The 12,639-nt window shown below is 55.4% G+C and overlaps 1 protein-coding gene across 1 annotated transcript; it reads right to left on the bottom strand.

Annotated features, from left to right (window-relative positions):
- Nucleotides 1-834: 834 nt before the first annotated feature.
- LOC149994352 (speedy protein E4-like) lies at nt 835-7,481 on the bottom strand. The gene is made up of 7 exons (XM_090259038.1): nt 7,373-7,481; nt 6,625-6,837; nt 6,036-6,098; nt 5,917-5,975; nt 5,466-5,551; nt 3,737-3,908; nt 835-954 (listed from the first exon to the last, which is right to left on the bottom strand). Exons 1-7 carry the CDS (start codon nt 7,479-7,481, stop codon nt 835-837), a joined length of 822 nt encoding a protein of 273 aa, XP_090115164.1.
- Between the last annotated feature and the right edge of the window lie 5,158 nt (nt 7,482-12,639).

Genomic DNA, 12,639 nt, shown 5'->3' with positions numbered 1-12,639 from the left:
GGTGGGGCGGGGAGGTGCGGGCTCTGCACCGCTGCAGCCCCGTGCGGCTCTGCCACGCTCTCCCGTCACCCTCCCCGCAGCAACGGCCTGACCTGCCGCCGCATCTACCTCCCGCCCAGCCACCCGGAGGACCTCATCAGGCCGGGCCTCTTCAAAGGCACCTACGGCAGCCACGGCCTGGAGAGTGTCGTGCTCAGCTTCCATGGGAAGCATGCCAGGGCCACGAAGATCACGGTAAGTCCTCGGGCCACCGGGCGGGTTCAGCCCTGCGCGGATTTGTCAGGCGGGCCTTGGAGTTGCACGACTTGGGCGGCAGGCACCCTGGCTCCTTGGTAGGGCCCAGACCACAGCACCGCTTCCCCAGGATGTGTTTGGGAATCCAGGTCCTCAGGCCTGACCCAGACGCACCCAAGCTGGGTCTCAGGAGATTGTAAGCAGTTCGTCTTTCCCACACAGAGAAAACACTGATGCCCTTGCTCCACCCTGCGGATTCTCACGTAATGGGTAGCGGGCTGGGTACGGCTTCCGCAGGCTCCCCGGGTGACCCCAAGGGCTGTGACATTGGAGATCCCTGCGGTGGCGCCAGGAAATGTCCCCGTCCAAAGTCCCCCTCTGGAAATGTCCTTTATCCTGGCTCCTTTCCTTCCCTGTCTCACTTCCGCCCTCCCTTACCAGCCCGCCTGGATTACTCCCACTAAAACCCTGGTCCTCGGCCCTTGCCTCAGGCTCTGGGATGAGGAACCATCGATAAGATAAGGCACTCTGACTGGGTCTTGAGGGTGAGGGAATGTTCCGAGGGGCAGGGCCATCTGAGCTGAGACTTGAAGATGAGTCTCATTTTCCACCAGTGAAGGGTGAGAACAGAATGTCTGGGCAGAGGCACACCGTGTGGAGGCCGCCAGGTGACAGTGCGGGGTGTGCAAGCCACGTAGGAGACTCATGCTTGGCAGGGGACTGCGATAGAGGATGGAGCTGGGGCGAGACAGTGGGGGGTTTTTAGAAGATCACAAGTGCGTCACACTTGTGTTTGGGAAAAGGCATTATGGCCGAATCGATGGCCTGGGATGCAAGGTGCGAGTGGACAAGGGAGACCCCCTCAGAGGCTACGGCAGACAACGTGGCAGGGGAGGTGCTGTGGAGAACGTGGCGCTTGGGCCTCAGTGGCGGCAGTGGTGATTTTATTCCAGGTATGGGGGAGGGTTTGGTCCCATCGTTCAGAAATCGGTCCAGATGTGCTCCAGGGCAGTGACAGCCACCTGTCCTTAATGCAGTGGCAGCTTTGCTGCAGTGACCCCACCCATCAGGGTGCTGTGTAGTTTATGAGACCTGAGCCGCAGCATTCCCTGCCTGTGTGTGTTTTCTTGAAGCTGGCGCGAGGAGCCACAAGAGGGCGCTGTCTGCAAGCCTTTGGTCTGGCACTTCCTCAGAGGCCAGGACTGGAAGCTGCTGCTCCATGGCCCAGCTTGGCCTCGACTTTACCTGCTGTCTGCTGTGGCTGCGGACTGCTGTCTCCAGGTAACGCCCTGACCTCTGAGACCTTCTGGGCAGAATGTGTTCCAAACAGTTGTGAAGGGGTTTTGGGAAAGTTGTTCCCGTGATCCGTGGCACCTCGGTCTCCAGTCTGGTAGCACAAAGCAACATCTACCCCCCTCTTCTCTTTTTTCCTGCTACTCTCTTTATCCCTTCTCTGTGCCTTACTATTTACTGAGCAAGTACCGTGTAATACAGCTCCATCCGGGCAAACTTTCTACAGTGGCATATTCTAGATCAGTACCTTTCAGTAGAGGAGCCAAAAGGCACATGTGGCTATTGAGCACATGAAATGTGGTCACTGCACTTGAGGTTCTGAATTTTGATATTTGTACCCTTGATTTTAACTGTGAACGGCCATGTGCGTGCCCTGGGTGAGAGGCTCAGTTGCTTAGAGTGGCGTTCCTGTGTGCCTAAGTTGTGGGTCCGATCCCCCATCAGGGCGCATCCAAGAAGCAGCCGGTGAATACATAAATAGGTGGAACAACGATCCACGTTGATATCACTCATTCTCTCCCCAAGGTTAATAAAAAGAAAACTTTATTTTAATGAAATAAACAGATACCCAGCCGTGTGCGCTGAGCCGCTAACACACCGGGCAGCGAAACCACAGCCCTGTGGCTGCTGCTCTTGACCCGCCCTCCCTGCTGGCTCACATGACAGCACCATGGGACCCAAGCGAGGCCTCAGGACCCTGGTCACAGTAGTAGCTCGAGACATGCTCATCAGCTTCTTGCCTTTGAAGGCTTTTTAGTGTGAGCGCGCGGACAATGGCTTCCGTGTCTGCCTCATCTTCAGCTTGAGCTCTCAGTAGGTGCCAGGTACCCTGCAGGCTCACAAGTGCTCCCCAGGTGGGGTGGCCACTCATGCGAGTGCAGGGTGGAGACCCAGGCCCCAGGAGTGTGGCAACCTGTCCGCCTCCCTTCCCACAGAGCCAGGCCAGCTCCCAGGGAGCACAGTGAGCTCGAGGCCACTCCCTGCAGGCCTTGCCTCTCCTCTGGGAAACAACGTGTCTGGTTTCCTGAGAAGAGGAGGCTGTCTGGTGGCTGTTCAGGGACCGGAGACAAGACATCATTGGAGGAAAACCGTCCTTTGGAAAGATCATGCTGGAGAACGTGAGCCGAGCTGCTGCCGCGGGTGAAAGCAGCCTCAGTGAATGAACCCCGAATGTGACTGAGAAGCACCCGGAGGAATGCCTGCTGCACCGAGCCGGAGACTCTGCTGTGAGAGAATGTCAAAGAGACCGTCCAATGCACCGAGGACTGCGTGAGCCACCTCACCGAGAAGTGGCGCCCCTTAGGGGATGTTGGGAGAAGGCCGGTGAAATGAGATAGGCTCCCAAGAGGCCGCCCACTTCTCAGATGGGAAGAATCCCAGCTCTGCCCAGCAGAGGGTCGGTGCATTCTGAACCAAGGCCAGGGATGGGCAGTGCTGGCCCAGAGGGGCTGGTTCCCGTGGTTTCTCCCCAGCCTGGGGTCTGAGACACCAACCTGGTGCCGAGGACAGTGTGCTCGAAGGATGTCCCAGTCAGGCCAGCGCAGGCCAGGGGCAGGCGGCCTTCCTGCTCTCCAGGCTGTCGCCTTCCTGCCACAGCAGCGGAAAGTTTGAAGACAAGAGAAAGAGAGTGGAGCCGGGAGTGGGGAGCGGCCCTGCCACACCAGGAGTGCGTTTCATGCCCTGTTTCATAAAGAACTCTATTCCGCAAAGCTATCGTTTAGAATGGAAGGGCAGGGGAAGTGCTTTTGGGACAAGGTAAAGCTAAAGGAGTTCCGGCACATGCCTGGCTGTGTGCCTGGTGGGTGTGCTTCAGACGTGTGGCAGGGTGACGGAGAGGGATGGGGTCGACGATCATGGGCGGTGCAGTTAAATGTGTCGGGTTTCCTCCAGGGTCCACAGATGATTCCGTCTGCACCCGTGGGGACACAGCCCTCCCTCCGTTCACACCTACCTTAGCCTTCGGGGTCTGAGAAAGGAGGGCACGGTCTCGCCGCCACACCCAGAGCTGGGGATCGAAGGCCTGGATCTGGAAAGACAAAGAGTCCCTGAAAAGGTGAGGGCTCTCCAGGTGGACCCACGACCCTCCCCTTGTCCGCCCCTTCCCCCCACCCCCGTCTCTCTCACCCCCCCAGTCCCAGCTGTGAGGCCCAGGACCCTTTCCCTCCGCAGCCCGGCACCGCCCTCCACCAGAGCCCCGCCGCCCACCTACCTCTTCACACTCCTCCTTGGTGACCCATGCCCTGTAGCCCATGGAGCGGAAGAATTCAAACCGCTGCTTCTGGAACATGGGACGCCAGGCGCGGTTGTTGTTCCCGTAGAGGAAGAAAATGATGGCCTCTTTAGGGGCGCAGCGGTCCTCTTCCATGTCAATGGCGAGGTAGCTGAGGAAAGCCATCAGGGTGTCAGCTGAGAGCAGACGGAGAGGGGCCCTGCCTGCAGTCAGCTTCCCAGAGAGGACGCAGGCAGGACGGCCTTCACACAGGACCCGCAGGAGCCCCATGCAGGGTCGCAGAGCGCCTCCCAGGCACAAGAAGCCCCTGCTGAGCAGGCAGCTGAAGGGCCCCTCTCCTACCTTGACGATGCAGATACAGTGAACTGAGTGGGGAAGCCCACCCCCTTCGTTGACCCTGCCGTGCGCGCGCACACCCGTCTCCCTGTCGTGTGAGCCCCTGGACAGCTCCTGCGGGCAGGAGCCGACTGGCCCATCTCAGTCCTCACGGTTTCCTACCAAGTGACTGAGGCAGGACTGGGTTCCTTGGCGCATTCCCTCAGGGGCCCTTCTGAATGCTCCCATCCTCACACTCCCTGGCCCTGGAGGTGCACTTTGTAAGGTTTCATAGGACGAATGACCGAACGCTTTGTGTCCTCGTCAAGTGCAAAACTGATGCCCTCAGAGACTCAATGTCATACAGATTGTGCGACATGAAGAGGAGGGTGCCGAGTGTTTTAAGAACCCGTTGATATATATGTGCTTTTTGTTTGTTTGTTTATTTAAATTAGCAATGCTTTTCCTTGGCTACCGGGGTGCAGAAGTGAGGAGGTCCGAAGGTTTTGGCGTTTGAGTTAGTTTCAGAGGAGATTGTGTCTTTCAGTTACATGCGTGTAAAAGTACCGCGACAGAAAGCACAATATACAGTCAGGGAAGGGTGTTGGGAAGAGCAGCGAAACGAAGAAGGGAGTGTCAGGGTGGTCACCGGGTTTGATGGAGGGTGCAGAGAGAGCTGATTTCACAGCGAGAACTCTGGCCTCGGTTGAGAACAACATGAGCCAGTGGACTTGTTGGGTGGGGGGGTGGGGAAGTGGTTAGAGCTGTGTTTCGAAGTCCATTCAGGGAGATTGGTAAGAAAGAGCCCTGGGTCTTACTGTTTGTTCTCCTCCCCCGAGGAGATGTGTATTGATTCAGAGAGAGGGAGAGACATTGACGTGAGCGAGAAACCCGGATCGGTCGCCTCCTTCAGGAGCCCTGACCGCGACCGAACCCGCAACACTTCGGTGGACCGCACGGCACTCGAAACAGCCGAACAGGCCGGCCCGGGACCCGGGGCGAGTATTCACAATCGATCTGTGGTATGTGACGGGGGCCTGCCTTGAGGAGAAAGACCGTGACATTTGGTGTCGTCGAGAGGTGTGGCGGGATGTAGGGGAGAAGACTTAGGAACGGTTCGTCTCAAGCCTGTTTACTCAGGGGAAGGGTGGTGTGAAATGTTTGTGAGGACCTGATGTTTTCTTGTGGTTTCTTCAGTCTTGTAACGGACATTGGTGTTGTTGGGTCTTCCTAAGAACAGTGTAAGACACGCTGTAGTCCAGTCCTATCAAGTTCATCCCCAGTGTACACGGTAGAAATGGGGTGGAAAGCAGGTGAGAGGTCGGAGACCCGCTCGTGTCCCCGCGCTCCCCAGAGGATGAAAGTGACTGATGGGGTTCAGCACGGTACTCACAGGGCCAGGAAGAAGTGGATGCGCCGGTACTGCCAGGAGAACAGGACGGCGCGGCTCAAATAGGCCAGGACCATTGAGAGCAGGTACTGGTGGGAAGAGGAGGAAGACACACACGAGGACTCACATTGTGAAAGAGGAAGAAGAGCGGGATAAGGGAAAGGCTGATGCTCCCGGCATGGCAGGCGCCTAGGGTCTCAGAGATGCTCTGTGTTTGGGCCGGCCGGCATCGGGAGGGTCTCTGAGATGCTGGAGCGAGGGGGAGTCCCCAAGAGCTGAGAGAAGAGGGACAAGCCTTGGGCTCAGGTCCCAGAAGAGCCGGGGCAGAGGCAGGGTTGCCGTCCGCACTGCGAGACACGCCTAGGTCCCCGAAGGCAGGTTGTGGGGGGAACTGCGGGCTCAGGAAACTGCTGCCTGATCCGAGGGTCGATGGTAGAGCAGGAACCCCTCTCACCTTATCTGAGATTCTCAGCTGCGCGTCCCACTCAAGGAAACATTTGATGACAGGGTCCTCTGTGAAGAGAGGGCAAGTGTGAGCCTGATGACAGCAACGGAGTTTCCGTGGGAGCGTACCGGGCTCAAGAGGGGAAGCGTGCCGCTCTGGGGGAAGGTTGAGGAGCGGGGCGAAGGGTGAGGCTGCCAGGAAGAGGGATAGAGGAGATCGTTCCCTGGGAAAGGAAGCAGGTGTGTCACCACCCTCACCCACCCAGTCCCGGGGGACCGAGCGACACGTAGGGTGGCAGCAGCTTATCTGCGTGACTGAGATCTTAGCGACTCAGTGCTGCTCCCCCATCACGCATGAATGCAGCCCTGCTCATTCATGCCAGAGCCATTCCGTCCTTTGTCTGTTGACAGTCACATCAAGGCGTGAAGTTGGCCTCCTTCTCTCCCCTTACACACGTGAAGGTATTTAGATTCAAAAGGCCAGTGAGAGCTCAGAAGTCTCCGAGGGTGCAATACTCACAGGCCACGTGATTCCCAGTGCAAACCCTCCTCAAGTCTAGCCTAATCTAAGGGTCCCCACTGAGACTCGATAGGGAGCCCACCTAGGAAGGAGAGCCCACCAACCAGCAGGGAGTTCTTTTCTGTTGGAAAAGTATAGTTCTTCAAAGTTGTGACTTAAGAGTAGGCTAGGAGGGGGCTCTCCAGGGTATCTGCTTACTGAGAAGCCTGGCAAAGGCCTCCTGGTGTTCTCTCTGGACCGTTGTACCGCGCTTCCTTTTCAGGGTCATTTTGAGACCGTCCCGGTCCTCCACGAGCCAGGTGTTGTTAGGCGTGGGGACGGTCTCCTCCTGTGCCCCCCGCCTCTCTGCTCGCCCCCTCTTCCGCTTTGCTGCGGTTGTCCGAGCAGCGGTGGTGGATTCCACACAGGCGCCTGAGTTAAGAACCCAGGGTACGTTATAAGGCTTTTGCCTTTGAAATTCAGCTATTGGTCACCAAAACCCGACCTCGTTTCCACCCCACCTCTCCCCCCGTCCCTAGAAACCAACCCCTCCATTCTTTCTTGTCTCATAGGCTACCGGCCTTCTCCCCTGCCATCTTTTCATCTTCCTCCTTTGGTGAATCCAATACTCCGCCCCTCCACCGCCCCCCATGTTCACCTTGCTGTTATTCTTCTGTGTCCTCAAAGGTCTTCCTCGTTTGAGAGGATTTCTCCCATTGAAGGGGGACAAAAGGACCGTCCTTGTTTCTTCCCTTCCCTTCTCTCATCTTTGAATCTCATCTCCTATCCCTCCTTGCTTGCCTCCCAGGCTGTCCTTTCATGGGGATCTCCTGGTCCCCAGCTCCTGTCATCTCCTGTAATCCGGTGGTGCTCTGAATCTCTCCTTTCTTTCACACACAGCCTGCTCAGGGCCCCCTTCCTCCTTAATGTCAACCGTGCCAAATCCCGCCGCCCCCTGTTTCCTCACCTGATTGTCCTGCGTTCCCCCGAGTAACTCTGAGCTCCATCGGGCTCCCTGAGGTGCTCGGCTCTGGGCCAAGGTGGTCACAGTTGGCACTTGAGTCAGTGTCAGCCATGGCTCCTTGTTGTCCTTCCGTAAATGTGGGCGATCACAGAAGTAGTTGCCCACCTGGGCTGCCTAGCGCCACGGAATGGATCCTCCCAATCAGGAGGTTCGGAAGCCTCTGATGTCATCGGTTATTCCCACCCGGCCACCAGTTTGAAAGACTCAAACACACATATGTACCTGCCATACATAGAATCCATGTAAGTGCCACGCATGCACTTACTTCTCCTGACGGTCAGGGTAAACAGTGTCTCCTGCTGCTGACCCTACAAGCTCAGACCAGCCTCCAGAGCTGTCCTCCAGTGTCAGCATCGCTCTTTACCTCGTCCCCAGCCAGTGCGCTGTTGTCTCCATTCTGAGCCTGAACTGGGTTGGCAGGTCTTCTCTCCCATTTCCATTTCAGAGTGTTGCCTGGCGGGAGAGGGAGGTAAAGCAGAAATACTAAGACCTTTCAAGAGCAGGGTAAAAGTGTAAAAAAGTTCCTGGGTCCGTGGCCCTGCCAAGTGACAATTTAGTTTCAAACGGCGAATTTGGTGCGCTGACCTGCGTGGCTCGTTGCACTGAGCATTGATCCTGCAAGCGACAGTTTCACCCGTGTGATTCCCGGTCAGGGCACCTGCCTGGGTCGCAGGCTGGTCCCCGTCTGGGGCCCTGTGCAAGCGGTCTTTGCCTCTCTCACACATCGGTTTCTCTCCCTGTCTTCCTCTCTTTCTCTCTTCCCAGCTCTTCCCTTGTACAATAGTGAATAAGTTGATCTTATTAAAATAATCAGTTGAGCGCGGTACAGGCACTTTGGAAAACGACAAGCACAGCACCAGCAAGCACAGGTTTTGGCGACGCTCGATGTCTCAGGAAACGATGTTCAGGATTTGGAAGCAGGGGAAACGCATCCTCAACCCTCAGGCAGCTTTCATTCCAAGAGACGTTGTGAGAACCTAAAATCCTAGAAAGCCGCACATGCGCTCACATGCTTCAGACGGTGTCTACGATTTGAGGGAGTCCATGAAGCACCCAAAGCCTGCCCCTCAAGTCCAGGGAAGGAACTCTCGTCCACATATCCACGTTTTCAGCCTGTGTTTCACTCTTGAGTCAGACATTTCACTACCGCTCAGGTACCCTATGAATGAAATGTCACCCACACAGGAAGACTTAAGTGGAAAGGTCTCCAGTTGAAGACAGAACAGAATGTTCCCTGTGCAGGTGGGGAGGGCAGATGCAGAAAAGGTACCGACCAACCCGTTACGCCGCAGGGTCAGCGGATGCTGTTTCTGAACCACCTGCCAGCCTCACAGCTCTCCTGTTTTCCTGGGCACGGAACCCTTTACTTCCTTTTGTTTATCCTCCCTCCCTCCCTCCCTTGCTTTCTTATTGTGGTGAAATAACATACTCAGTTTACCGTTTTAACCACAACAGAGGTTAAATTCGCGGGTATCGAACGCATGCACCTTGTGCTACAGTCACCGCCGTCCGTCCGCAGAACTTTGTCGTCTTCCCAAACTGAGACTCTGCACCCAACAAAGATGAACTTTTATCCGTCTCCCCCGGTCCTGGTAGCCAGCCACCCTTGCGCCTCCTGTCCGTAGGAGCTTGACTACTGTAGGGAACCCGTATCGGTGGAATCCTATAGTGTCTGTACATTTATTTCAGGCTTATTTTGTCAGCGTAAGGTTTCAAGGTTCATGCATGTTGTTGCATGCGCCAGAATTTCCTTCTTTTTATAGGATGGATGATATCGATTATAGAAACCGTATCTTGTTGCTGCATCCATGGGCTGATGGACACTCGGGTTGTTTCCACCCTTGGGCCGTGAGTCGTGCTTCTGATCCATCATTTGAACACTTGGATGAGACAGTCAGGATGTACCCGAAGTTGTATTTTTTATTTGTTCACGTCCATGTTTCTAATCTGCTTGTACCAACCCTGAGTGAAGTCCCATCAGTTCTTCCAGAAAACGGTATGGCAGCTCCTCAACATTCTATGACGTAGCAATTCCAGGTCTGGGAATTTCTTGGAAGGAAATGAAAGGAGAACTTGGAAGAGCTATGTGCACCTCCCGGTTTGTTGCAGCATTATTCGGCAGAGCCGAGGTGTGGAAAGAACCTGGGTCCGTCAGTGGATGAGCGGGTACAGAAGACGTGAGATGTCCTTTTCAAGTGGCACGTTACTCAAGTAGGAGAAGGAACGGAATGCAGCCATCTGGGACAGTGGGGATATAGGCCTCGAGGGGGTTACGTGAAGTGAAAGAAACCAGACAGAGGAAGCAAATTCTCTGCCTTCTAGCAGTTTGTTTCCTTTTCGTTCTGATTTCTTGACTGTGTTGCTTAGCAAATGTTTCTTTTTCCAGAGCGTGGTTTTTGTGAAAAGTTGTAGAAGCTGGAGATCATTGGTCTGTCTTGTCAAGACATCTTTGCAAAGCCTAAACTAATATGATCCATGATTAACTTTGTTCTAAGTCCAGACAGCATGAGCATCAACGATGGATAATGAAGTAATTTGTCCCCAAATTCAGTGTAATTTTTAGACACCTTAATCTTAATGTTATGATTGATGTTTTAAAGCCAGCACTGGTAGTTACAGTGCCCAAACTGGGTGGGTGGCTCTCTTCTCGCTTTTCTAGGCGTGTCTGTACCCTTACTTTTCATCCCGTCGGAGGATATTAGGTATCCACTTCTTTAGATGTGAGAAACTTGTCTGCCCTAGGAAGAAGCTCTGGGGTGCTTGCAGGGGTCCGTTCTTTTGGTTTCTGGGCCGACAGCCTGACTGGATGCGCGGATGGCGGATAGGAAGTGAGAAATGCATCCGTGAGCCTCCCGCTGAGGCCCTCAGCTAACGGGGCTGCCTGTGGGCCCGCTCCCCACTCCAGCCCAGCATCCGGCTCCAGCCCTGTGGTGGTCTTTCCTTCAGTTTTCTCTCCATGTGTTGCCCCTCTCCCAGCCTCCCAGTCCCCCAGCCCGCCATTTCTGTCCTTTGCTCTGTTACTTTGTAGAGTCGTGAGCAACGCTCCGTGAGTGCACCAAGTGTCCCGAGCCCCAAATGCCTCCCCAGCCAGCCTTTCCTCTGTGCCCCTTTGGAGGGGGCTGCGAAGGCTCCTGTTAAGGCTGATGTCGCCCAGGAGCAGCGGGGTCACAGGGAGCAGCCTGCTCACTCACCCCCTTGTTGGGTGTGGCGTGCATCATTAGCACCCAGGACTGGGGATGAAAGAACAGAGTAAGAAAGTCGTGGCGACCCCGTTCTCTTGGGCCCGAAGTTGACCTGTTCACCTCTCTGAAAAGGACCATCGTTCCCCTTAAGCCCGTCTCGGAAGATTGTGGTTATTACTTGCTTTAGCGCTTCCTACCCTGTTGTCAATTGAAAGCGGAGCAGGTGATGTCCTCTTACCAAGTACCTCCCCCAGGAACTGAGGGCCGCGCTCCTCCATGGAAACATGTGTGGTTGGGGACAGAGAAGTAGGCAGGCAGGGCGGTGGGGCTTCGCTGTGGGCCAGGCTGCTGACTGGGCGCTGAAGCACTCCGGCTTTCTTCCCGGTCTGGGGGCTAGTTGGTGCCTTTATGTATTCAGTCATTTCCGTGGGTCTGTTCCTCTGAGACTCCCCTTGTGAGGTGCCCCTCCTTCACGTGGCTGCGCCACCAGCACAGGTAGAGCGTGGCGTTCCTGCAGAGCAGCTGACTGTGTGGGGAGATACGTTCAGTCCCTATAGCTGGGCCGATTTCATTGTCTTGTTGCTTCCGCATCGCACCAGAGACTCTCCACGCTGTGATCACATGGCCATTTTGGAGTGCTGTATTGGCTAGTGTTTCTGGGTTGGGATTTGGTGACATTTGGGGCGATTTCCTGTCAAACGACTGTAAGTTCTTCATGGGCCTTCCACGTCCATGCGCCATTCTGGGTGGCTCAGCTGTGCGCTCCAAGCTCTTGCCCCCTCCTGTCTGCCTCAGGGAACCTCAGGCTGTTGTCGGGACCCGTCTGCCCTGCCACATTTCCTCTGCAGTTCTTCCAGCTCCTAGCATCCCCTCCCCCTGCTCCTGTGGTCCTTGGGCTTCACCCTTGCCCTCAGAATGATTCTCATGCTGGCTGCTGCCTCCGGCGCGGCTGTCCCCCCTGACTGCGGGTCCCACCGCAAGGCCGATCTGCTCAGGATCTTCCGATCCTCCTGCCTTGTGCACGTCCAGACTTTAGTTTCTTGTCTTGCCCCTGCTTCACATCTCACCAACCCAGGAGACGTGTGTCCCTCCAGAGGAAGTGAGTTGGGGAGGCCCGAGTGGTCATCTCTCCTGGAAATGTAACCCTTGCTGTCCTCTCGTCTCATGGGCGAGAACAACGCTTCTGTGATTCCTCTAAAGCCCAGAATTTCAGGGGCAGGAAGCTGGTGCTCCGCCGGTGCCCTCCCCGCCTTTATCCTGTGGGAGCCCGCGTGGTCCTGGCTGTACCCTCAGTTCCTCTGTTATTTGTCCATAGCTCAGTGTGTTAAATCTCTTTAGAGTTAGAACCAAGCTCGCTACACCAGTCCCTGTGTACACACACTCAAGAAAAGTTGTGTGACTCTTAGGGACGACCAGCTGGCTTTTATGAGTAATATGACCAGTTCTTCTCTTTGATAACTGCTTTTTGAGTGTTGTGAGGCTATTTGATGATGTCATCTTAGAGCAGCATGGAGACGGTTGTCATCCGTGGCCCGTGTGGCTCAATGGATTGAACATCGGCCTGCAAACTGAAGGGTCGCCAGTGCGATTCCCAGCCAGAGCACATGCGTGTGTTGCAGGCCAGGTCCCCAGTTGGGGGCATGTGAGAGGCAACCAATCAATGTTTCTCTCTCACATCCCTGTCTCCCTCCTTCCCCTCCCTCTGAAAGTAAATAAATAAAATCTTCAAAAAGGAAAAAAGAGTGCGAGCACTCCAAATAGCATCGTAGAGGGAGGCAGGTGCTCACGTGTCCCAGGCATTACAGGCTGTGACCCCCAGAGGACAGCATACGTGGTCAATAAGGCCCCTGCAGAGCACGTCTTGGCTGTGAGTGTAGGGGGTCGGGCAGGTAGCTGGTGTTTGTGCACGCAGACCCAGGGAAAAGCCGTGAGATAGGAAAATCTACCTCTGTAAGGGAGAGCAGGGAGCAGACTGAAGCAGAGGCTGGCCAAACTTACATATGAGGTACGTCTGGGGCAGCTGAAGAA

This window comes from Furipterus horrens, unplaced genomic scaffold (assembly GCF_987537825.1).
Source record: "Furipterus horrens unplaced genomic scaffold, mFurHor1.1.pri manual_scaffold_13, whole genome shotgun sequence".
Lineage (NCBI taxonomy): Eukaryota > Metazoa > Chordata > Mammalia > Chiroptera > Furipteridae > Furipterus > Furipterus horrens.
This window is presented reverse-complemented; position numbering and strand designations above follow the sequence as displayed.

Bases quoted from the DNA above. Each gene is read 5' to 3' on its own strand.
- LOC149994352 (XM_090259038.1), bottom strand. From the start codon at position 7,481: ATGGCTGACACTGACTCAAGTGCCAACTGTGACCACCTTGGCCCAGAG. The intron at 3,909-5,465 runs GTGAGTACCGTG...GGCTTTCCTCAG, and splicing joins ATCCACTTCTTCCTGGCCCT to CTACCTCGCCATTGACATGG. The intron at 955-3,736 runs GTAGGTGGGCGG...CCTCTATCGCAG, and splicing joins CCAAGGAGGAGTGTGAAGAG to TCCCCTGCCAAGCATGAGTC.